This window comes from Micromys minutus (assembly GCF_963924665.1).
Source record: "Micromys minutus genome assembly, chromosome: 4".
Classification (NCBI taxonomy): Eukaryota; Metazoa; Chordata; class Mammalia; order Rodentia; family Muridae; genus Micromys; species Micromys minutus.
In genome coordinates, this window is record NC_137973.1 from 34414018 (window position 1) to 34440800 (window position 26783).

The 26783-nt window shown below is 41.9% G+C and overlaps 2 protein-coding genes across 2 annotated transcripts in view; one reads left to right on the top strand and one right to left on the bottom strand.

The window, feature by feature from the left end:
* Window positions 1-790: 790 nt before the first annotated feature.
* On the bottom strand, window positions 791-23259 carry WDR3 (WD repeat domain 3). Its single transcript, XM_080915952.1, has 27 exons — window positions 23215-23259; window positions 21904-22106; window positions 20901-21110; window positions 18939-19057; window positions 17960-18038; window positions 16562-16657; window positions 15630-15743; window positions 15355-15456; window positions 14712-14809; window positions 13839-13940; window positions 12927-13157; window positions 11967-12060; window positions 10177-10278; window positions 9041-9126; window positions 8808-8943; window positions 8080-8136; window positions 6924-7024; window positions 6681-6792; window positions 6079-6213; window positions 5798-5848; window positions 5356-5421; window positions 4854-4946; window positions 4644-4691; window positions 4203-4246; window positions 2751-2879; window positions 1657-1750; window positions 791-1452 (listed from the first exon to the last, which is right to left on the bottom strand). The coding sequence occupies exons 2-27, from the start codon at window positions 22072-22074 to the stop codon at window positions 1297-1299; spliced, it is 2826 nt and encodes a 941-aa protein (XP_080772078.1). The 5' UTR covers window positions 22075-22106; window positions 23215-23259; the 3' UTR covers window positions 791-1296.
* Window positions 23260-23371: 112 nt separating this feature from the next.
* GDAP2 (ganglioside induced differentiation associated protein 2) overlaps window positions 23372-26783 on the top strand; it is a 41113-nt gene continuing 37701 nt past the window's right edge. The window contains exon 1 of the mRNA XM_080916399.1: window positions 23372-23532. The gene's annotated coding sequence lies outside the window, so the exon portion shown is untranslated. The remainder of the gene's footprint in view (window positions 23533-26783) is intronic.

Here is a 26783-nt window from a genome sequence, read left to right on the forward strand (position 1 = left end):
ATGCATCATTTGAGGCTATTTAAAAGGTGTTATTTCCCTGATTTCTTTCTGATATAAATCAATAAATATACAAACAAAATCCCTGTTTTCTTAAGCAAGGCTTCAGCAATGGCACTGCTTTACAGTCTTAGACATCTCTCTGAAAGTTCCACTCTATGTCCAGAAGAATGACAAAGGCAATGAAATGTCACTTTGTCTAGTTCCCAGGGCTCCATAACGGAGCACTCACACCACTACAGTATTTGTCATGGCTTGTTGGTCAGATGTTTAAACTTCAGGCACCAACAGTCGCCGAGCTGGTTCCTTCTGGCAGATCTGGGGTTACTTTTTACTACTGCCCTTCCTGTGTGTCTAGATGCAAGTATTAACACCAGCTGCATCTCTCACTTTGCCTTGTTCACATGGTACAACTTACTGTGAATTTGTGTCACCCCTTAGAAGCATTAACTCATTTAGAGGCTATCCTCATCCCAAATGACTTCAAACTGACAGATGCTTTTACAAACAAGGTCACATTAGATAGAAATTTTGGAAGATAAACTCAATGTGGCCTCTCTGGTCCTTATCTTAAGGATAAAAAAAAATCTGACTAGAGTCTAAATTAATAATTGAGAAATTCCCCCACTATAAGAAAAGCCCAGGTCCAAAGTTATCTGAGTCAATCTCTCTTTCTATACATCTGTACCTCCCAAATTCCTACCATGCAGACATGCAGACAGACAGACAGACACACACATGCATGCACACACCAGAATTCTCCCCTATTAATCAGACAGACAGCAAGTTATTTTAAGTGGTTTTAATGAAAAAGCTACTGTATTCCCAAAAGTACAAACAGCACTATGATCTTACAAGCAGACTACAACCTGCACTGGCGTAAGGAGGCTTCTCTAGGCATCTCATCATCCCTCCCAGCCCCAGTCCATGGCACTTCCTTTGGGAGACAATGATGCATACGGTAAATGGAAAAGCTCTAATACAAATAATCTGCCATAAATATGAGACACTTCTGAATCAAATACAAAATTAAAAAATACTCTTTTGTTTCTTGCTATAATTTAAAGGTCCAACTCTGAAAAATACAGATTTTGAAACTAAAGCTGTCCTTTTCAAAAGATGAGAGACAAAACTCACAGCCATGTTGGGTTTCTTCAGCCAAGGCTATACATCTATACCCAAGATTTACAACATGATCTTCTTTTTTGGTATTTTTAAGACGTTGCCAACTTCTGCGATAGCTTAGTTTATGTGTACTCTCCTTTGAGGAGAAACAGGAAAAGACACAGCATTCCAGTTCTAAGTCAGTGTTAAAATCATCTTTCTCCTGTTTTTTCGCTTTCTCTTCTTCTCTTCCAAGTGACTAGTAGCTTCTGCAAAAAACATAACTTCACTCTTTGCTTCGCATTCTCTCTTAAGATAATCAAGACCAGCCATATTGAAGCCAATAACATCCTAGAGAAGAATACAAAAAAGTAAACTTCAGTCAACACGGCAGCTTCTGAGTATTGTCCTGCGTCCTTGCCTCACTAAGTGCATCTGTTAGTGTTTTACAGTCCTGTTTGTACCAATGACAACAGAAAGTGTACCCTAAGTACAGACTTATCTTTGGAATTGCCCAGCATATGGTACCTTAAGGTGTCTACAACAGACACTTACCTGGACTTGTCTGACTTTTGAAATAGTTGTTTCCTTTAGTTTCTCTATCACGGGCACAAGCATCTGGTTGCTGGTGATCTGGCCAAAGTGAATCCTAAAAGAAAGCAGTCACACTGCAAAGGGATCTGTCCCACCTATCCCTCCTTGAAACAATCAACAAATGACAACCCAACCACCAACAAAAACAAGAACAAAAATCACCTAAGTGTCCCACCAGTCATGATTTGAAAAATGCTACATTAAACCTGGTAATACTAGCATCTTCTCTCACAAATCTACCACAGGAACGAGATTATAAAGAGAAGCTGGAGAGACAGAATGTCAAGAATGCTAGCTCTGTGGGGACGGGTGAGAGCTCAGCACTGCCACACAAGTATGAGGACCTAGGGTTGATCCCCAGTACCCATGCAAAAACATGAGCATGGAGGCTCATCACTGCAACCCTGGCACCAAGGCAAGACTGCTATTTATTATAGGGTGGAAAAGGCCAGTCTGTGCTAGAAAATAATCATGTCTCAAAAAATAAAACAAAGGCCAGCTATGGTGACATACAACTAAAATCCTAGACTTCAGAATGTAGAGGTGGGCAAGTCCGAGGCCAGCCTAGTCTCCATAGATATTGCAAGGCAGGCTGGGATAAATACTGAAAGCCTGTCTCAAAACAAGCAAAATCAGGCCAATTCATTTTAGTCATTTTACCAAATGGCTGTTTACTATGTGTGTATTCCTTAGTTTCCCTGCCTATGTCCCCTCCATTTCCTTTTGTGTCTGTAGATACCTAGAGACACTAACTGGCTATTTTTAAAATGTTGCTAACAAAACTGATCAGCTTAGGTCTTGCAATTTAAAGCAAAATAGATGGAGTAAACTGGCTAGTGAACAATGCACCTAGCCTCACCTTAGACTGCCCCTGAGCTACAGTTTAGTCTCAGCCAAACATGCCACTCTGAAAAGTTGGTCATCACAGTCCTTGTTTTAAAGGTAGGAGTGATTGCCCAATGGCAAGGGCTATTTTATAACAGTTTCCAAAAATGAAACACAGAATTTCTAAGTCCCAAGCAATGTGGCGCACAGTATTTGTAAAAACATGTTACCTGAGGAGAAAAAAGAGGCACCGGCACAACAGCTCGACATCTGAGCCTGTCTGGATGAATCCATTGAACAGTGTAAGGATGTCTGGGACATAGGAGAACGGCAGCACCAGCAGGGCCTCTTCTAGTTCACTGAGGAGGAAAAGCAACCATCACACTCCTCAGTGCTGTCAGCTACCCTGACTTCCCCTTACTGCTTTTCCTGCTTTTGTATCTGAGAATTCTGTCTATTCAGAGTTAAATATTCACTCACACTCAAAGTGATTCTTCTAAATGTCTTTTACTCTCAACACTGTATGTTTAGAGTATTTTAGTCCCTGGCATAATGGGAAAAACCGAAGTATTACAGATAAACACTGTTCATTAAGCCTTGCTAAAAATTCCATTCTAACCCATCTTCAGGATGCTTCTTTCCCACACAAATTGTTATTTTATGAATCTATGTATTATGGCTGCGTATAAGGTTGTATAAGTGTGCAGATGTATTTCAAGGCTTTGGAGTCTGAGATGATGACTGGGTAATTAGGTGATTCTCACACCGATCTTTGACCATTTAATCCTGTTTCTTCTAAAACTTGTTCCAGTATCACGCCATTGCTTCCAGTGAGAAATCTCAAGGGGATTTCAGTTTGTATCAAAAATCTCTTCCTTAGTTTAACAATTCTAACCATTCTGAACTGAACCTTCCCATCGTGGATGCGTTTCTGTATCTCCATTATCAGAGTCCCTGTACAGAGTTCAGCGTTACCCTCAGCAGCTCTATTCAGTTCTGTAAGGATTATTGTACTCATCACAATTTAGAAAATAAACTTCGTATCAAATCCTTAGAACTAGTCAGACTATGGCAGAACACAAAGAAGAGCAGCTAAAACTTTACATCACACTTGTTGATTATAACTGTTAATCAAATGAATATAATATAAAACATTCGAGGGCATATATATGTAAACTTGTTTATTGAGACGTTACCAGTAATAGAAAAACAACAAGGGCAGCAGCAAACAGTAGTAATTACTTGTACTGATGCTGGCTAACAATGTTCTTAAGATATTAGTAGCACGAGTAAATGTTCAAGGCCTAGGTGAAAAGAGTAAGAGCCAAACCTAGCAGTGACTCTGGAGCTTGAGTGGGCCCATCAGTTTGTGTGTAGTACTTACACAATATGATTCCAATTTCGTATACAGACAAAATACGTGGAATAAAACAGCTTCTGAGAGTTGATATTTGATTGACCTATGCACTATTTCCTTTAACGCATGTCCCTTCAAAATACCCTTCATACTTTAAGAGCCTCCTCCTTTTTTATACTTTAAAATGTATTATAATTGTTTGCTACCAAAATTTTGACAGTTACAATTTAAAGAAAGAACACCATCTTGCAATTTGTATCTCACACTCAGACATTCAGTGACGGCTGTCCTGTCAAGTTACAATAGTGTGCTCGCTAGGACTTACCTTGACCTGATCCCTTTAAAAGTCTCTAACACATACGCCGAAGGCTACAAAGGAAGAACAGCAGCATTAGTGAAGCTCTTGAGTGCTTTCCTCCAGGGCCTATGTCCACCCCACATAGCAGGCTGTGTGGGCTTGGAGCTAGTTACATAGGGTTATAATTAGGACATGCCAATTGCTCTGACAAAGATTTTATCAGAGGGCATGTACAGATAAGCCTCCAGGGCTGTGGATGCTGGACATACAGAAGCACTACAGGTGGAAGAGGCTGATCTAACCCAGATGCATCCGGGGGAGTTCCACCAGCAGCCCTCTGAGAAGACACTGAGACTTTTGGAAACAAAGGCCTTCCAACAGTACATATCCCCCAAATCACAATGCCTCCTCACTCCCTCATATCTCAGAAGTTATCCCCAGAACAGGAGAAACAGACATCTTACTCACAGAAATATTGCCATGAGCCATCAGGATGGGATTGACAGGAAGAGGAACCTATAAAGAAGTAATTAAGCTAAGTCATTAAAAGAAGCCTCTTTCCTCCCAGTCTGACTTATTCTAAAGCCAGACTCGTAACATTTACTGTCTTTATCACAGTTCCTTATCTCATTTTAGGGCAGAATGGTCTCTTCAGGAATTCTTGATAGACATGCTCACCTCTTTCCCTGCTGCTCTACAAATGGCTCTGTGTTCTTTCATTTTTGCAGTTTCTTCTCGATGCAGCTCAATGGCTTCCATGATCCTCTCAGCCTACACAGATGACAAAGGAAGCGATCATCCCAGTACACACCCAAGAGATAGAAAGACCTGGCTAATGTAGCCTAAATCAGCTTAATAAAGACATGCCAGCTAGAGTATAATGCAGCATTTACAGTTGTCAGTATTTCTCTTATTTGTAATTTGTAAGAAAGAGACAAAAATACCATGGACTCAGACAAGACGATATGGGGACACAACAGGGCAGCTCCTGGGAACACGGAGAGATGAGCTTCCCTAACTGACAGTCCCATGCTGGTCAGACGCAAGACCAAGAGCATCAGACAATGGCAATGATCAACTCCTGGAATTCATCAACTTTTGCGGTACACAAGGCTATGTGGTTGACACAGGGTAAGGTTTTTACTAAAAAGTCAGAAACCCATTAAAAGAGCCAACTTACCGCTTTGACTGTTTCAATTGTCTTCTTTCCAGTGAAGTAGTTGTCACCCTGGGTCTCCCCTGGAACCTACCAGACATATAAGATCCTGAATAAGGCCAGTATTATTTTATAAAAATTACCACAGTCACTATCTCCTATTTAGGATAGGTACAATATTAAATGTTCTATTTGTTTCATCTTGAGCACTATCCTGCAAATGTTTATAATGTATCCAATTTGAGTTTATTTTTAAATTTTTGTTTTGCTGAATAAATACTATAATTCTTTATAAAGTTTCATTGAAAAAGAAAAAGCCATGATAGAATTCTCATACTAAGCTAATCACAGAACTAGCTACACAAATGAACAAAACACTACATAGATGCCTTTGGCATCTACTCTCAATTCAGCTCCCATTCTAATTATAGAAATAGAATTCCTGTATCCCAAAAGATGCACTTACTGCTGGCTGGTCTTCTTTGGCCACACTCTCCTCATACTCCGCTTCCCTTTGCTGCCAAGAGACACAGAAGTCATAGTGAGTGGAAAACAGAGACTGTAGAGCGACCAAGGCAGCGGAAGGGCTTCTTTCAAAGCATAATGCCAGTGGCACCTGTGTCAACCCATAAAGTGGTCTTGGAAATACCTCCTGGGGGAGTTCTAACTACACTGGATAGAAAATGTCAGCAGGGACGTCCTGTAAGTCACCCCCATCAATCATGAAACCAAACTGAAAGGTTTTACCATTTCCCTTTCTTCCTCAAGAATAAGAGGCTCTCTCGTTCTCTCCCAGAGTCTCAGTGACTTGTCATGAGATGCTGATACAACGTAGTCTCCACTAGGGCTGACGGCCAAACACCATATTTCCTGGTGGTGCCCCTGGATAAAGACAAAACAAAATGACCCAAGGAAGTCAAACTATTCCATTGGTTACCACTGTTTATGCTAGTGGGTAGGGTAAATATTCTTAAAGGAAGTTCCTGAAGTACTGTGGTGGTTAAAATAAAAATGATCCCACAGACCCACAGGGAATGGCAGTTCACGGAGATATGGCCTTACTGAAGAAAGTATGTCACTAGTAGGTAGGTTCTGAAGTCTTAGAAGATCAAACCAGGCCTAGTGGCTCTCAGTTCTTTTCCTGCTGCCTGTGGTTCCAGATGTAGAACTCTCAGCTACCTGTCCACCACCATGTCTGCCACCCTGACATTGGGCTATACTCTGAACTGTAAACCAGCCCAAATTAAATGTTTTTCTTTCTAAGAGTTGCCATGTTCCTCATGCCTTTTCACAGCAATAAGAACCCCAACTAAGGCAAGTACCAGTCAAGGAAAAGAAGCAGGCGTTACCTCCAGCGTCTGGATGTGCTCAAACTTGTCTGCATCCCACTGCTTGATCTTGTGGTCCTTCCCAGCGGTGAAGAAAAGGTGGGACTTAGGCACAAAGCGAAGATACATCACACTAAGGGTGGAGAGTAATGTTAGAGGCTCGAGGGAGTGAGCTGGAGCACTCTTTGTTACACTCGTTGGGAAGGCCTATTCTCTGGAGCTTTCGAGAATGGCTAAATAGATGCTATCTGAGGAGGCACCCACCTGTCATCATGTGCAAAGAGAGACCTGTGGCAGTCCCCAAAATCCAGACCCCAGATTTTCACATTTCTATCAGCAGAACCAGTTGCTATTAATGCTCCATCCTATGACACAGAAACAAAATGTTATTAGCATTTAATTAAACTAGACAGCTAAAAAGCTAAACGGGATATTTAATTCATTTCTTCAAAAATAACAGGATGGGGCCAAAATATATTCATCTCTACCCAAAATACTTGTGCTTAGACTTACAGAGCTTTTTAACGGTTGGAAAGTGAATGTATGAACTCTGACCCTGTCATAGGACAATGTCATAGTACAGTGCTATTTTGTGTCTTAAGGTCAAGTGATCTGATCACTCAGTTAAACAAGAAAAGGGCTACTCTGGAATGGGATTTGTGGGCAGTGGGGAAAGTAAAGAGAAGAGAACCTATTAGAGGCTTTATGACCTATTCTTGTATCACCCCCTCTCCCCACAATCACCATTCCCTCAAATGGTTCAAATGGCTGTGTTCATTCAAGAACCAAAGAAATCCATTCGTTCACCTTTGGTACAAAGTAGACACTTTTCAAATACACAGTTTTAATCATAAGGACACAATGGAAAAACTGACTCCCAAGAATGAGAGTATTTACCCAAAGCAAAATACTATAATATCTAAATCCTCGAACTGTGCTATTCTGTAGTATAAAGGGCTGCCTCCGAAAAACCGTGACTTTCTGGATGTTCTACCAATTATGGAATTTAGAGCAGCAATCTTCCAGAGCCACTGTAGGTGCTCAGAAGAACTTAGAATCTATTTGTTAGACATTACCATGTGTGTGCTATGACTATAATACAGACCTGTGACTTTCTGGAGGAAGCTATAAAAACTCAGCAGAATGGCACAAGTGCTATACAATCAAGTAAAAACCATGAATTAGAAAAGAGCCTCGGGCTGGAGAGATGGCTCAGTGCTTAAGAGTAATGACTGCTCTTCCAGAGGTCCTGAGTTCAAATCCCAGCAACCACATGGTGGCTCACAACCATCTGTAATAAGATCTGATGCCCTCTTCTGGTGTGTCTGATGACAGCTACAGTGTACTTATATATAATAAATAAATCTTTAAAAAAAAAAAAAAAAAAAAAAAAAAGAAAAGAGCCTCACACTTTACTTACATGGGAGATGTCCATGCATATGACAGGCAGTTTGTGTCCATATAGTGAGAGAAAAAACTAAACATGAAAGAAAGAATATGATTAATTCATGTTTGTCAACAAAATACAATCTGTTGCACATGGAGCTAATTATAAATTTATAATACTGAACACATTTCTGAACTGCTTGCTAATATTACCTGTGTCCACTTTGGAGACCCTACACATACTTGCCAAGAACCCTGAAGCCCAGTAAAGTACATCAGGCCCCCTCAAGCCTTCTCCTCAGAGTCCACCTAAACAGTTATCCTGAGGCACAAGCCAGTCCTGGGATAGAACACCCAGCAGCCCGTACCTAGCAATACTTTTAAAGGAGATTTCTATCTACAGATCTGCCGAATATGAGCTAGCACTTTATAAAGCTTTAAATAAAACTGATGACGCTGTGACACTCGGTTCCTCAGACTCACTCAGTGTTATAAGCACATCTGTAAATACACTACTGCTGGCTATCACCCCAATTCTCTTTCCTTCTATTGGAAATGGATTCTCTTCTCACGTTAATATGTGCTGATTATGGTTCCTCCCTCTACTCCTCCCAGTTCCTCCCAACTTTACTCCCTAATCCACTCCCTAATCCATCAGAACAGGTTCCTAAGAGATAATAACAAAATGAAAATTAATACATGGGATCATCCTAAATTCTTAAAGTCACACAGAAAGAATATTTCCAGTCAAAACCACCATACCTTTAAAGTGTCAACATAGAAAATCTTCACAGTGCAGTCCAGCAAAGATACAGCCAGCAGCTTTTGGTTGGGAGAGTAGCTGACACACAGCACATCCTCATCTAGCTGCAAGGTTCGAGTCTGCTTCACAGAAAGTCTGCCCAGACAGCATCAAGAAGAAGTAAGGTAAGAACACCAGACAGTTCCAAACTTGACACAGAAAGGCTAAAGCCCCCACACAAATTTCCCCTCACCTCTTCTGGGTGCCATTTGTATCTGTCACCAACTCAAATTCCCAGAACTTGACAGCTTTATCAGCACCACCTGTCACAAAGCCACGCTGAAAATCAAATGACACTTCAGGTAACTATTTTAGCACAAAAACTTTGCCGTGTAGCCACATCAAAACAGTTAACATTTGTTTCACTGAATGGTGTATGGCAACAATGAAGAAAACCATGGCCACCCTCACTAGTCCCCTCACTGCTGGCTCACTGCGAATGCCAGTGCACACCAACACTGAGACATCATCGCTGAAGTCTGAGGTAATTTAGTCTTAGCACCATTGAGAAGTCTTTAGGGAAAAGTGTGAGATTCCCTACCTTCCTTTCTTTCTGTTCTCAACTTCACCTAAGAGAGCAGACAGCAATGAATCTGCTGTAGAGCAGTAAGATTAGCTTTACGGACATGAATGGTGTCCAGTGCCCACCTCAGGAAGCATTAACTATTCCTGCAGCGTGCCTGCTTCAGACACCGGCAATGGCTGTTTTCCAAATCCAGAAAATCAACCACAGTTTATTCAGCCCCATCTCACAGCAAAATATCCATGTGTATTTTATACTAAGTGACGGCAGCCACCCTAAAATCTAGTTTTTCCAAATATATAGACTTCCAGTGGATAAAGGATTTCTATCATTGAGAATATTTGGACAAAGCCAAAGTACAGTTCCCCTGTAAGACGCCAGTGGATAAAAAGCACCATGAGCACACAGGAGCAACAATGACGTATTACTGTGTCACAAGAGTCACACATTGACTAGAGTTTCCCTAGTCATCACTGGACTACACTCCAGGACCAGCAAAGTATATTGCATCCTCGGCTAAGGTGTTAAGAGAGAGACTGGGGCACCTTAAATGAATAAACACATCTAAAAGAAAAAGCCATGCTGCTGAGGATCAACAGCTACACGACTCAATTTTGCACTAGCAGCTGTTCATATAACAGGTGTGTGAGATGATATGCCTGTGAAATCTAAAGATCAGAAAGACACGTGGGGGGCTTTCTTTAATGCAACCCCGAGAGGAACCTTTCTCAGGCAGCTAAACTTGGTAGATCTACGATGCAGTTAGGAGTGCAGAAGCCCAGAGCTTTAAAGCCCCGTGCAGTTACCTGATCTGGAGAAAGAGACATGGACCACAGCGCTCCATCATGGGCAGCTACTGTCTCCAAGAGACTGCCAGAAGCCAGGTCATAAAGTTGCAGATTTCCTGTCTGGGAAAGTGAACAGAGCTGTCAAGAGCACATCCACAGACTTCATTAGTCATGTCTCAAAGTTAGAAAGCAATAATATGGGCTAACTGTTTAGGAAATAAATTCTGCCTAAATACTTTCTGCATTCCGCATCTGAAAGACATACTGTTCCCAATGAAACACCTTGTTTGCCAACGAGGGTTGGGCTGCTTGCTTTCATACACTCCTATGAATAGTACAACCTTGCAGTTCTTGATTCTGCCTCTTTTGTTGGTTCCATATCACAGCCATAGACAAATCCAACAGTTCACATAGAAACTTAGTAGCCTTTAAATTTCACCTACGCTTTACATGGACCACTCAAGTCTACTGTCATTGTCTACCAAATCTCTCCTACTGGTTTTGGTTTCTTCTTTCTGCAACACACTAACAGTAAGAACAAGAACCCTCCCATGATTCTTGCCTAGAATCTGTATATGCCATGACCCTGGTGTCAGCATTTAATAGACACAGGCAAAAGTCTAATAACTCCATGAGCTTCTATGCCACATGACAGACAGTGGAAGCAAGGAGACCAAAGCCCCAGGCTTGCTTCTTTCTTACTCTGTTACTGATATAGAATTCATTTCCAGTAAGGAGCTTGCATCACTAGCATCTGAAAGATGTCATGAGGATCACAAGAGACAAGTGCTAACTGCCTCACCCTGTCTCAGCCAGGACTACACATTAGCCTTATAGGCAGCCCTCAAAGCAATCTATAAAACTTTCCCAACAACAAACAACACATGCACATTTGTTGAAGGAAGGATGAAAAATGAAGCCTTCAACCGAAATGTTATTTCCAACAGGACTCAGAATGGCTCCCAACATTTTTTACTTCTTGATGGACAAGAAATAGCCACTATGGTATGTTGGTTTCCTAATAAAATGCATGCATATTTGAAAAGGCATAAGGATGATATATACACTTGCAAAATACTTTACAAAACAGCCCACAACTGAATCCAGTGACACACAAATACAGATGCAGCACTTGGGCTGAATCTTCAGTTTGAGGCAGCCTGGGCTACAAGAATCCCTTGTCTAGACACATACATCCTCTTAGACCTATTCCACTGTATTCTCACTACTTGCTCTTGTTGTGACCAGTCTGTTTATTGTGCCCTCCAAGAGAAGCAGGTTAAAGGCTGAAGCAACTTTCCAAAGATTGCAAAGTTACAGTGGCAGAGTGTTCCGACGGGGCTCAGCAAGTCTCGTCATGGCTGTGTGGGTGAAGCAGCATTCCCTAAGGTCTGAAAGACAATCTAAATCCAAATCCCTCTGTTTATGGCTGTCTTCAAACTAATGAGTCAGGAACTGAAGACCGGGTCGGCTTGCCTTTATATTGCTATGTTGTGTCAAACCTGGTAATGTTATATTATTTCATACTAATATATCTTACCATCAATTAAATCTAATTACATACATTTATAAGATACATGTAAGGATAATCATCAAAATGCTCATAGCAGTTGCCTCTGTACCGACTTCATTAATTTTTTAATTGTAATTGGACATATGGTTTGATGTTTTTAAACAAAGAAATAAGCTTTAATAACACCCAAAACAAAAAGCCAGTAAACTATTATCTACCTCTAATATACTAAATTACCAATACGCTGTTAAAAAAGTCCAATTTCTCAGGATCTTTTGAGATGGCCCAGCTTTACCTTTGTTCCTATGACCACCTGCCTATCACCAGGGACGAAGAAGGAGCAGAGAGCATATTCACAAGGCATGGTGCGGATGCACTGTAGGGTAGACCTGTAAGAAAGGACATGCTAAAGACTCCTGTCTCCCACCTTACAAGTCAGAGTTTCAATGCACTGAGCTACACAGACAGTGACATGACAGGAAACAAGTCTAACTCTTAGCTCACATCTGTCTCAGTCAAGAGGAAACTATTATAACCAAAGCCAGAGTTCTTCAGAGAGGAAAATTACCATGAAGAAAAGAGATCATACAAAGTAAAAAGTAAAGCAAAGTGTTGACCAGGCTGACCACAGACAGGGCCTAGTCCCTAAGGCCTAGCAGAGCATAAAGAGTTTCAGGTTGAAATAATCTGAAAGTTAATTTCATTATTTTTACGTGTATGGGTATTTAGCCTGCACGTATGTCTGTGCACCATATACATGTAGTACTGGCAGAGGCCATAAGACAATGTCAGATCCCCTGGACCTGATAGCACATCAAATATTCTAGATGGTTCCAGTCTATTCAGTAAAGCAGGAGACAACATCAGCAGCATCTGAGGTCTAAGGGAGAAGGCAGGAATGAAAATTAATGTACACTTTCTGAAGGCATTACACAATTAAAGAGGGGCAATGACTGTATGTTTTCTTCTAGCCAATGCAACCCAAGCTCCAAATGAAAGAAAAGCTTGATTTATTTTACTCTGAATTTGATGTTTAGTGGCAAGTACTTCTATCTGCTGAGTAGTCTCAACAGCACTACACCAAATTTCCAACAAAAGCTCTGTAAACCAAAGGCCAAAATGCACCAACCGTATCTTTTTACTGAATTGTATTTAGGTTCTTAAGGATAAGAGCCAATCATGAAAAGTACCAAAAATACTTGAAAGAAAAGACTGCTCTACTGGATAGAGGTTCGGAAAACATCAATTCACAGACCTGTTCCATATCTTAATGGAATCGGCTGCAGCTGAAAGCACAGCTATATTGTCCGAGCTGAATGACAAGGTGCGCACATCGCTGCGGTGGCCTCCAATGGTGATCCTGCTTGTCCTCACAGGCTGAGGGGTTGGCAAGGATGCATTGAGCGAATACAGTTCCACCAGATTGTTCTGCAGCAGGAAGACTGCCTTTAGCTCTCCTTGAGGTGAATGAATCAGGTCAAATGATCTGCATGGGAAAGTCATCACATTTTTTTTTTCATTTTATTTATGGGGAGCTACTATCTTGGCTCATGAAGCCAACATTTTCTGTATAAAAAGTTTAGTGATGGTCTAAAGCCATAGTCTTACCACATATACACACGCATGTATATATAATTTTTATTTAATAGCATTCTGGGTATTGATCAGCAGTGGAGCACAGGCTTTAACCTTTTAATTACTTTATTTATTTGAATGTGTATGTATGATGTATGAAGAGTGTATGGACAACAGCTTGAGTGTGGCGGTCAGAGCACAACTTGGAGGAGTCAGCTCTTTGCGTCTACAAGGGGCCCCGGGGACCAAAGTTCGGCTGTAAGAACTGCCAGCAAGCACCTTTCTTTATACCTGCTGAAACATCTCAGAGAGCCACAAGCACAGGCTTCTTTTAAAGTAATGAAAGAAAAAGGAAAAAACACTCTGGGCTCAGCTCTTAGTTTTGTGTTGTGTGTGATTTAAAATACCTTCTGAACAAAGACTATACAGCTTTCTTAATTGGCAGACTGAAGGCATCAATAAAGGCAATAATAAAAACGGACACATGGCCACCTTCAGATGTATTCCACACACAGGCTGGCAAACACTGGGACAAAGCAGGGATACTTGGTGGCCTATTACTCTGTATCGCTGACACTGACTCTGCACTCACTTGATCTTGGCAGAAGTCTTGATCTTGGCTACCCGAAGGATCTCATCCTGCAGAGTCATTGAGATGCTCGTTTCAGGGTCCTCCTCATTGGCAGAGTTCAATCTAGAAAGGGAAACAAGCAGCGTTTCACCAGCCGCTTTCCCTGGAACAGCCTTGCTCTTACAAAGCCACACTCTGGTCTCGGGACAAACAAGTGCAGCGATGCTGGGGGAGCAGCCTGGACACAGGGTTACCGAGAACTGACTGAGCAGACTACAGTCCACTGAGTGTTAACCTTGATAACAGATTTGGAATGCCCATAGATCTCCTGCAATGATATGTCATCCAGGTCACTGCACCGAAGCATTCCTGATGGACTTCTCTAACTCTAGAACTTTCTCAGACAAGTCTAAACTGCAGTTAGCCTGACCCTGACATGTGAGCAGAACACACCTGAAAACATTTGCCATCAGATGACTTTGAAAATCACTTTTAAATTTGGTTAAGAATTTCTTTCTTTCGTATTTGTGTGTTTATGTGTGTGGAGGTCAGACACCTGTGCCTCAAAGTGTCTTACAGAAAGCTGAAGTCCCCTGTCCCTGGGTCCCTAGCACTGGCGGACACAATCCCAAGATGTCTGCCTGGCTTTAAAAATCTCTAATACATTTCTGTGTGGATCTTAGTGCCACTCACAAATGTGTTGGGAATAAAGAAGTGCGAATTAGAAATTCAAACCTCGTAGGGTGCTGGTACCCCACAAATTCTCTAGCTCTTAGCTCAAACAGGTAATCAAGTAAATATTTCCTTTAAGTCATGGTTTTTCTGTAAAATATGGTTATCCAGGATGTTTTATTACTATTGCTTATTAAAAAAAAATAAAAACTAGAAACATACCTTGCTTTCTTTCTAGCTTTCTTTAGCTTCTTATCCATTTTCTTCTGAACTTCTGCTTTGGAAAGAATACAAAATACTTCTAACACAGAATCAGTTCCCTAGGAAGGCAAAAGGCAGACAGTGTGAGTCTAGGACAGGCAGTTTATAACTCGGTCTACACCAGGTAAGAACCGAACAGCAACATTTATCTGTCTTCCCTTACTGGCTGAATCAACTTGAACAATTTAATGAAAAAGCCAGCTTTTAATAAATGGCTAGTAATAATAAATATAGTTATTACATGTTGTTATGAACACTGTGCTAGGACATTAGATACACAGGAATATATACTAAATTTTAAAGTGTGTGTGTGTGTGCGTGTGTGCGCGTCTGTGTCTACATCTATGTGTCTATGTGGGTAGGTGTACACCAGCATGATCACACCTGCTAAAGCTGGGTGACAAGTGGCTGCAAACTGCCCATCTTGAATGATGGGATGCAAACACAGGTCTTCTGCGAGGGCAATGCTCGGCGTTAACCACCAAGCTATCATTCCAAACTCACATTCTGAATTAGTACCACAACCAAAAGAAAAGCCCATGCCCACCGTGCATTATGAAAGACCGAGTACGGAAATGAACACTCTTTCTGAGCCTGTACTCACGTGGCAAGCAAGAATCCTGCCTGTCTTGTCCACAGCCAGGTTCACAACCCTGTCCCTTCCTTCCCGCATTATGGAGCCAGCTTTTCTAAACGAAAGTATTCGCTATAGAGGAATCAAGAGAACATGGAGGTTAGATGTCTGTCCTATTAAACCTCTGAAAAGCTAATTACACAGGTGACAAAACACTTCCTAAATGACCCCTAGAGGTGCCTATCTGAGATTCTGTTCCACGTTGCCAGATTACTCAGCCCAACTGAAGACAAAAAGAGGATTACATCTTCAGATTTTTCATCATCTGCCTCAAGGGTGTTGTCCTCTGCTTCAGGTGTGTCCTGTATTCCAGGACTCTCTTTGATTTTCTTGGGCTCTGGTTCTTCTGGGTCATCAATCTATTTTATAAAGATAGAAGAATAAAAGTTCAAATGTCTCAGGAGACGACCTCTAACCCCAAAGGCGTAGACATCTCCTATAGCCACTTACATCTTGACTAGTTACCTCTGACAGACGTCTTCAACGTTGGGAGAATGTCAGAATTTACTAGAAACTGGCAATATAGACAACAAAGCATTGTTCTTTATACTGCCTCACTGGCTTTCCAGAGTATGAGGACCATACACAAACAGGTAAGAGCATAAAACTAACAGCTCAACTCTTCCTCAACTTCAAAATTTATAGAAGATATTCTAGAAAGACTGACACTGGTATTAGTAATAACAGAGGCACCGTACGGTGTTACAATTTCTCCTTAAAGAAAAAACGAACGCCAAGTCTTAAAACATACAAACATAGAGTTGATGGCTACTGGCTCTGTGGCCATACAGCAGCCCCAGCTAAGCCTAAAGTTACAATCACCCCATACACACTTAAGCTGACAGTCAGTAAACATATCCTGGGAATTTATCTGCATACAAAATGCGCAATCCTACATAGACGCTGTTTGATGAGAAAGACCTTTAATATTCCCCCACATATGCCCAAAGGCCCAGGAATGCAAGGCTAAGAAGCCACAATCTAAACAACACCATTACCAAAAGCTGTTAGCCTAAATCTTCTTCCTCAATAGCTCAATGAGTGCACCAGAAGAAAAGTCTTTGTTTAGAAGGCCTGCAGGTCATCAGTGTAAGAACTCCCACTACAAACCAGATTCTAAGCCAGTAGTCAAGCTGTGAAAACATGCAGCTGGCCATGATCCATACACAGTAATTACCTCTTGCAGATAGGCGATGTCCCAGGCTCTCAGCTCACTGTCTGCAGCCCCAGTGATTAGTCGCTTCTCTTCTGAAACCAGAACCAAGCCCCACACCTAAACAAAACAGTTTACATAGCACATTTTTTAATACTCCAAGTGGCACAGTGAAGTTTCTCTGACATTTCAAATCTAAGAAAAAGTATATTAAGGTAAATCTTTCAAAATTCACTAACAACCACTTTCCAGAGGGATGGCCTATGGCAAAACTGTTTTCATGTGGTACTAAGTCTCTACTTTCGTACTGCCCTGTTTAGATAATAGCTGCTCATCATAAAACCACAGCACAATCCATGACTCTGGGTCTCACACTTGTTTTCATCAATGCCTGGCAAATAAAACATGCTCATTAACGCCCACTGCGTCCTTCTCAGCCTTTAGCATCCAAGAATTAAACAGTAGACACAGCAGGACTGCTGCCAGTCAATTTCCACAGAATCACTTTCCACTTATTACAAGTATGCTTTTGAAAGCATTATATAAAGGGAGGCAGGAATATTTAAAATATTCTCTAAATTCGGCTGAATAAATCTTTTCCAGGTAAATATAAAACTAGCCTTTTGATGAATGCAAGTTACTGGGGAAGGCATGGGGGACATAATGTCACTAAACATCCCTACAGTTGTGATGACTATTCTTGGTAGTCAATTTGACTACACTTGGAATTACTAAAACTCAAATAATTTGGTACACCTGTGAGTATTTTTTTTTTCTTAATTAAATCTTTTAAAGTGGAGAGATCAACTTTTGATATGGCTCTTTGAGGTAGGAAGATGACAGCCTTAGCACTGATCTTCTGTTTAGTCTGGCTACACCTTCTGGTGGCAGCCTACCTACAGGAATGAATGAAGTTAGCTCTTTCTTGCTTGCTCTCCATCTCACTAGCACATCCATTTCTTCACTGGCATTAGAGCCTATTTCTTCAGGATTCTGGCATCTATGGAAGAACAGTGAGCCGTCCAGCCTTGTGGACTGAACCACTAACAGATTCTTGGACTTTTCATAGATAGACTGGACCACAGCCTGTAAGTCATTCAAATAATTCCCCTGCCTATATGTATATCAAGGTTCATTCTATATATTGTTCCTTAAAAGAACTCTTGACTAATATAACAGTCATATGTGAGTCTAATTAAAATGATGAGCTCAGTCAGAGGTTATAAGCCACCCAAGACTAGTGTGTATTAGACCAGAGAAGCTACAACTGTTCCAATGGCTGGCACTGCTTCCTCCCAGCCAACCTCAATGTCTCTCAAGACAGGACATAGACCAGCGATTAGTAAAGAGCCCAAAAAGGCCGGAGGAGAAACCATCTTTTGCTTTGTCATTCTTCTCTGGAGCCCATGATGTAATACATACCTCAGTTCGGTGGCCAACCATTGTTTTGAAGCAGTGCTGGTTATCAAGGTCCCACCACTTTACCATAGTATCTTTCCCACTAAAGGAAAAACCAGAAAAAGATTTTTACTAGGAAGAACTGCTAACCTAACAGGAATGTGAATAACCTGTTTGTTTTAGAATAGTAATGCAAATGTTGGAAGCTATTCTACCTTATGGTTTATCATGATAAGCAAAGATTCCAACTCCCCAGGTGGCCAGCTCAGCGTGAAAATAAGAAGCTTCACCAATCACCTGCCTTCCTCCCACCGTTCCACCTTACAGCACTGACATTCTGACTGTCTAACATGGAAGCACCTCAGAGCTCTCAGCTCCAGTCATATGTATCATCAGCTTAGCTTTTTCCATACCAAAAACATTGTCTCTGTGGCTTCTAAAACTTGATTCTCAATCCACATCTTGTAAAATCCTTAACATGTCCTCTGACCTGCATTATTCAGTAGCTTCTCACATGGCCTCTTGGCCCATTGCTGGTTTCTCAGCCCACCCAACACTGAGAGGTAACCTCCTGAGGAACTACAATGGTTTTTCTAATTACCGCCCAACAAACCCCATGATCTTAGTCTTCCTTAAGTAAATGCCTGGGTTATATTAGGCTGAACCATATGAAACTGATATTTGATCACTTTTGACAGAAGAAAAATAAAATTTTCAAATGGATCAACCTAGCAGATGTTCATTAGGCCCTAAAGCACTTTTTTTTTTTTTTTGCTCAAAAGGCAGGCAGGCTATCAAACACACAGTTTAGGATTTTGCCCACTGTACAGGAAAATCAGAAAAAAAATTAATATGCTGTAAGTCAGTATATAAGTCTGGCATCTGAGAGGCAGAAGGTTAGAGGAAAGCTGGCAGCCTAAGAGAAAGCACACTGACTTACAACCATGAGCAACAGGCAACGAGGCCAACCCCTCTTCTACAACCAAAGTCATCACGTCTTTACCTTGTAACCAACAGATTCCTTTCTCGGAGGAACAGAGCCTGTGTGACGGCATCCTTGTGTCCCTTTAGACGGTAGAGGCCACTTTCATTGATCACATCCCAAATAATGACATCTGTATCCTTGAGGACCAAGTAAAACACAAGAAAAAAGCTTTCTTACCACAAGAAGCCAAATGGCAAGTGACGGGGCTCAATCACCACAAAGGCACTCTACTGCCCTACACGTCATGGGTTAGAAGGCAGCCCACCCTTCCACCCAGGAGTGATGAGCAGAGACAGTTTCACATTGTTCTCCTAATTTCTGCATTAGAAAACAGAGCTCACTAGGTATGGTGGCACGCCCTTATAGTACCAGCCACTTGGGAGCAAAGCTGGACAGTTGAGCAAGACCCCACATCAAAACCACAAAATTTCAAAGGAAAAAGTTTGCGGCATATATTTAGCTTCAAACTATCTTTTTATTTAATGAACTCTGATAAACTTAATTCTGTTGCACTCTAGTTTCTAGTATTATGATTTAAATTTCATATTTTATACAAATGAGTCATTTCTAATTCTGTTACTATAAGTATGCAAAACTGAAAATTCACATGCATAAATCTTTGTGCATTTATCTTACTACAAATAAATACTACAGTTAGATGTTCTTGGTTAAAGGATGTGGTTATTTTTACAGTTTTAGATTCACACCATTTTAACAATCCTCAGATTACATCTATCTATAGAACTACCACAGATCTCTGAGACTAGCAACCCATCTGTGCTCTCTGGGTATCATCACATTTCCAAACACCACTGCCAATTCCCTTCCTTCCGTGAAGAATGCTTGCCCTTGGTATCCATTTTAATTTGTTTTTCTAAGATAGCGTCTGATGCAGACCTGACTGGCCTTGATCTCACTATGTAGCCGAGGCTGACCCTGAACTCCCATTCTTCTAGTATAGGACAAGTTTATGTGGTACTAGGGACAAACCCAGGAACTCCTATACACTAGACAGGCATTCTACCAACTAATGCTAATTTTTCCCATTACCTGTGGCCAATAAAGACACTTCATCTTGTTTCTTTTTCATCAATGTTGTCCTTTACATGTTACTATTTACATCTTAATTTACAAGTCTAATAGGTGGATGATAGTTTTTTATTAAATACTTTCTGATTTTCTCTTTATAATTTTTTAATGTAAAAATTTTAATGTTTTAAATTTATGTTTCAAATCTGTCAATCTTTTCTTTACCGTATTTTCATTTTTTGAGAATTTCATATATTTTGATATTCTTCCCCAGAACATTCACAGCCACCCAACCTCATGCTCTTTTCCCTTCTTTAAAAAGACAAACGAACAACATACAGAGCAACAACAAACTGGAGCTTCATATGTTGGCCAACTACCCAGGGCCACGCCATTGGAAAAAACTGATCTTCCTCTCCCAGTAACTACAACTGCAATAGTTCGTTCCCCCTTCCTCTGTGCTGGGAAATGGTTCTCTTCTTTGCCTTTTCTTTGAGAGAGGGTCTCACTGCATATCCCCAGAGGACACGGCTTGGCTGGCTGGCCTCTAACTCATAGCAATGTCTGTCTCGAGTGCTGGGATTAAAGGGATTAAGAATTAAAGCTCATCAACTTTTAAAACATAGGAAAGATACTAACTCTACAGATTCACTGGCAAATTATGACCATCTTCTTTTCCAATCTTCCTTGTTGTACACTTTCTGGTCCCTCTTCCACAATGATATAGTCCAGAGTACCTCTCTCCTTCTAATTCTTTCATTCCACAGACTTTTATCAGAGAACATAACAGAAAGCAAGTGGAACACCACCTCATGCGCACCCATCCTTCTCACTTCCTCCCAAATGTATACTAGTTCGGGACAGAAAATCCAATCTCATAGCACAATTTATGTGAATTTATGCCTGCCAGGGTGAGAAAAGCAACCCTAGATACCTGTCTCTGAGGCTCACCTTTGACCCAGAAGCCAGCCTGCCTCCCAGCTGATCGTACTTTAAGCTGGTGACAGCTGCTTTGTGTCCATTGAAGGTTATGTTTCCTTCACCACTGAGGAGGCTGAAGATTCGGATAGCTCCATCCTCATAGCCAACTGCTAGATGCAGCCCATCTGGGGAAGGACACAAGCAAGTGACTTCTTGTTTCAGCCCCTGAAGGATAAGGATCTGAAATCATAGAAATCAAAACCAAGTCAGAAGAGTGAGGCATGTATCCAGACAGAATGATCTCAGTAACCCAGTACCAACAATTCCCAGTCACTGATACACAAGCATAAAACTCTACAAGCAAAGATCACGAGCACCTCAAAAGGCAATCATTTCCTCTCAAGCTTGTCACTGGGGTATGCATGCCAGTTATCCGGGGCAATAAGTTACCGAATTTTATCCAAGTGATTTTTGATAAAGTGTTTTAAACTCATCCTGGCTTTAACTCAACCTCATGGCACCACAGTGCTAACACTTTCATCCCAAGAGGCTCTCAGTAGCAACAAGTATACATATACCTATAAATCTATATGTACTATGGGAGTCACATAGTAAAGAGGGATAAGTCAACGATCTCTATATGCTTAGCAAAAAAGTAATAGCTTCAGTCACAGTCGAAGCAGAGTTCAACCACTAAAGCGCCCACCAGTAATGTTTAAGAGAAGGACTCCACAGCACAGCAAAGTGACAGTCCTTTGTAAATCCTAATAGTTGACAACTGGCTGTGAGAACAAGCAGAACTAAATAATGACTAAAAAGAATGACCTATGAAAACACACAAACACACATCTAAGAAGCAAGCTCCTGCTTGGCAGTGACTTTCAGAACACAACAGAATTTGGTGTTAGCTGTCCAGAAAACAAGGGAAGTTATCTCTTGGGGGCCCACACACAAACGGATGGCGGCAGGTCAGTCAAGGCTCTCTCTCTTCACCCTCCCAAGAGTCGGTGTCAATTACTTATTTCTGACTCACCTTCTCTCCTTTCCTTAAGTCCCAGATGAAAACGTGTTCACAGGCGGGTACTGCCACATAGCGTCCTTTCTCACCACGGAGTGTCACAAAAACAATGTTACCTTTTTGGCTGCCAATCAAGCCAAAGACAGCACTAGCCACATATCGGAGATACTGTTTGGTAAGCCCCATGTTAGGATGTCCGATGCCACAGGGAGGGCAATCTGTGCAAATAAACAATTTTTTTTCGGTACATTTGACGGCTAACAAACAGGAACTGTTTTTTATGTGATCAAAAGCATGTAACTTGGCTCAGATAGTAAAGTACTTGCTATGTAAGCAAGTTCCCTTGCATCCACACAAAAGGTCAGGCACAAAGAAATGCAGGTGTATGACCCCAACAGAGACAGACAGATCCCTGGAATTCAGAGACCCTGTGTGTAGAGCAGAGGAAGCCCAGAGTGAATGGGTCCTGCTGACAGGAATGTAACCATGTCAAGGACTTCAATGCCTCAAACCAATAAGAGAGGTGACGCCTTCCTCAGGCTCATGTGGGACGTTTATAGAGTTCCAGAAAATGTTCACTGATTGAAGACTGCTCCCTACAGACTGCCCCTATTGCAATTAGCTATTATCTGTATGCAATAACCCTGTCTCCTTGTTCAGTTGGATACAATGAGCCCTGCTTCATGTTCAACTGTATATAATAAACACGCGGAGATTCTGGGAGTACTGCAGCTTCTCTGAGAGCCGAGACCAAAGGACTGAGCTTTTATGTGTGTTCACGTGTCTGTCTTGTCTATCCACTTTTCTCTTCGCTGCACTTTCATCTCCAGCTGGCCATCAACGAGTTGCTGCGCTAGTTTTCTACCTAGCACTTCCTCGGTTTCGCTTGAAGTCATAGTAACACTCTGCTTACTGTTTTCAAAGGCAGAGCCTCAACCCCAGGGGTTTAAAGGACTAAGATGTTTGCAAATACAGGGGCCCACAGGAACCCAGTTACTTTAATGTAACGGCTTATTTCTCAAATGACTTCACTTGTTTTCCTTCCTGAGACCTTGTCACTCTCAAATTACCCCCCGCACCTACTCTTCTAAGTTTCTATTGCACATCACCCCCGAAATACTCGAGGGAAGTCGGGCAGTTCCGGCGGCCTTGGCCCCAGGGGCAGCGTGCGGCCCCTGGGTTGCGGTGCAGACGGCCGCGGCCAAGGGGATCCTCCCTGCCTCCCTGGTGCCCTCAGTGAGGAGACCTCCACCGCGTCGGCTCACCATGAACACCACAGTGCGGGAAACCGCGCCCCGCGATCCCTAAACACCCAGAAACACTCACCTCGCCCTCCACGAGGCTCTAGCACACAGCGCAGCCAACTGGACCTGCCACTTCCGGTCCGGTTGGGTGTTTCTTCCGCCCGGCCTTTCCCTTACCTTCTAGGCGGAAGTGACGGCGGAGCGCTGTGATTGGGTGGCGTGGTGGAGAGGAAGCGGGTACCTTTGCTGTCAGAACGCTGTCGCCAGTCACCCTGTCCTCTGGAGATCCGCTCGCTTCAGCCTCCGCCTCTGGCAATCAAAGTGTACAGATGTCACCAGCCCGACTTTTGCTACAGATCTGAGCTGCGGGCCGCCGCCCGGATGGGCCCCCCTGAACGCTGTGAGAGGAGGGCGAAACCGGGAGGGGAGGGCGGCACAGCCGGGTGTGGCGGCTTTGGGGTTCGCAATCCGGGCAGGTAGGGTCGCGAAGCTCTGGGGACACAGGTCCCTGGATTTGCTGGGACGCGGTGCCACGAGCAGCCCTGCGGGTGGCAGCTCAAGTCGAGTTCAGCCGGTCCTATAAATCGGGTTCCCTGTGTTCAGACGCTGAGCCCAGGATGCTGAGTTGTACAGAGACCCCACAGTCCCTGGAGTGACATTGACCTGGCTTTGTGTTTCCGCTCTCAGGCCACTTGAGAGGGAAGTGACCCTGGGCTTGCTGGTCCTTAACTGTAGACTGAGTCTGAGTCGCTCTGTTAACAAGAGGAAATTAGCCTTTTCTTGTCCTCTTCTATCCTTGGTCTGGTCTAGAAGTTTTAGAAACGAGCTCTGATGTCTGTAGCTGTCTATAACTTTACATATAACTATACAAAAGAGGCGATTCCTGCCATGGCTTATTGAACAAAATCTCTGTAGCCCACCTAGAAATTAGATAGGTAGACAAATGTAACTGACATGTAGATTTGGCTTCCTTTTTAATTTTAGGTATTATTTATCGGGTCTGTTTTTCTTTGTGTTTCAAAACATGTTCAGCTCATCTTCTGTGTTTAAGAAAATTGTTTTGAGAAAAGAATCGTTTGTAGTGGGTTGGATGAATGAGAAGGCAAGAAATTGTAATGATAGTTTTCTTTTGCTTTGTTTTGTTTTTTAGCAGGGGAGGAGCATTTGAATAGGTGTGTATGGTTCCTACCTACTGTAGATGCTGTGCATTACCTTAGTAGTGGTGGGAAATGTGTGCTTTGGTGGAAAACCCGTTTAGAATATTTCAGGCTTGCCCAACCTTTAGATATTGCCAATTGAAGTTGTCATCTTTGATCACAGGATCAAAACCAGGTTTGGTCCATGACTTTAATACCAGCACTGGAAAGCCAGCCTGGTCTGGATATGGAGTGCTAAGATAGTGCATTTCCCTACTCCTCAGACAGCCTCACAAAGTCCCTGTTCTCTCTGTAGACCATGTTATCCTTGAACTCACCGAGATCCACCTGCCTCTGCCTACAGAGTTCAGGGATTAAAGGTGTGCACTGGCCTGCCCAACTGAAATGGCACACCTTAATCTTACACATTTTCTTATCTAGTACTTCAAGAACAACAGTATTTTAAGTTTCAAATTTCACACTGTATAAAAGACTTGCAAGTGAAGCCATGCTCTGGTGTGTTTAATACATAGGGGACACTGTCAATTCATCAGTGAAGCATGTGTTTTGTATGTTTTTGAATGATGTTGTTACAGTTTACCTGGGACCATTGATGAAGGTTAGAGGTCTTTTTTGTTATAATGTATTTATTGCTGATATATTTGGACACTAACATGTTTTCATCTGAGTAGCTTTCCATATGCATAAAATAACTCTTTTAAGTATAGTTGATTTGGCATTGGTATTTGGATATGGTAGGTGTTTTCACCCTTACATATCCTGTGTGTTTAAATATTGAAATACAGAGCCATAAAGAATAGTAAACCTGTTACTAACCAAAAGCAACAAACACGCTGCTTAATTATTAGAAGTCAGATGCACGATCCAACTCTATGTATTTTCCAGACTTGTCTCATCTGTATAAACATTTGGCAGTCCTCTTGTCATCTTAGGTGATTCTCACTTTCCCCTTTTAAGCTACATCATTTGTTTTGTTTTGTTGGGGAAGAACTAGAGCTGTCTATATAAGCTAGACTGGCTTCAAATTCACAGAGCTCCACCCACCTCTGCCTCTGCTCCCAGTGCTGGGATTGAAGGCTCTGATACCATTCTTTTTACCTGTTTGAAAATCAGGTTTTGAGACAGTGATCCAAAGTGTTCTGCCTGATGCTGCTCAGTCTTGAATAGTAAAATTTGGTCAGTCTGGGCAATTCAATTTTTCAAGTAGATCACAGTTTAGATTCTTTTTAAAAGCTAACCATGGCAGGATGTAGAGGGAAATAAGCCACAAAGAACTCTTTGAATTATAAAGAATATTTAGTAGCTTCTTTTTGTTTGGGGGGTCCTTTCTCTTAAACTAACACAGAAAGAAAGTATTTGGTCTAATACAGAGATCTGATCTAGTCTAGAATCCAACAACTTTGATACGAAACTGTCTCCGGAGCCTTTTTTACTAAACTATAGTGTTTGTTTACAAGCTTTTTCAAAGTTCAGAACTGATTTCCAGTGAGAAGTGGTTTTTGGTTTCATCATGTTATTAAATTTCTAGCTAAGGTTATAGATTACTGTAGTCATCTGTCTTTTCCCCCCACCCCCACCATTTCCCATCATGCCTATGACCCCTTCTTGTTTTCAGCCTATTCCTAGAGTTTCTTTCTTTTTTTTTTCTTTTTGTTCCTAAATCTGGAAATCCTTTCAGATATACATATATCTGTGCATGAATGAGCTCTTACATACATGTTCTGGGGGGTGAAACTGTTTAGCTTTCTGCCACCTTTGGGTTTGCTGCTCTGCTTTCTTGTGTGCAGGGTTGTGGACGCACAAGCATGGCCATAAGTTTATGTTAGGAGCAGGTAGGAGTTAAATCTCATTTTAATGAGAAAAATCAGTTTCTCTGGAGGTGGGAATGGAGCTGCAAAAGAATTCAATATCAATTAACTTTCCAGATGCTTTCCAGAAAATGTCCTTATCCCCCAACCCACCCACAGTCAGCCGTGAGCATTAGGTATCACTCATTTAGCAATCATGACACCTTCTTCAGTAGCTGGAGAGAGCCAGCGAGCTCTCCTGACTGGAGATGATGGGACACATAGAAGACCTACTGCAGTACATTCACATCAAAGACAGTAATAGAAGTTCAAGGAGAAAGTGATCAACTTAAGTTTCTGTTGACCTTGAAACCAGAGCTGTAATCCTTGTCAAGCTGAAGGAGAGTTGTGAGGGATTGAGTTGATGGAAGAGGAAGCAGAACTCTACAACAAATACTCAAAAGTGAGGTGGAGCTGAGAGCAGTCTCTCTTACAGCCTAGCACTCATGGGGGACCGAGCTCGGCTGCTGAGCACCCATGTAAGAAGCTAGGTGCTCTGGTATGCACCTGTGATCTCAGCTCTGGAACGAGGACACAAGATAGGGGAATTGTTGAGTTTTTTGGCTGAATCACCGAGCCTCAGGCTCAGGGAAAGACTTTAAGGATACCTGCTATTGACTTCTAACCTCTGTTCACAAGCTTACACC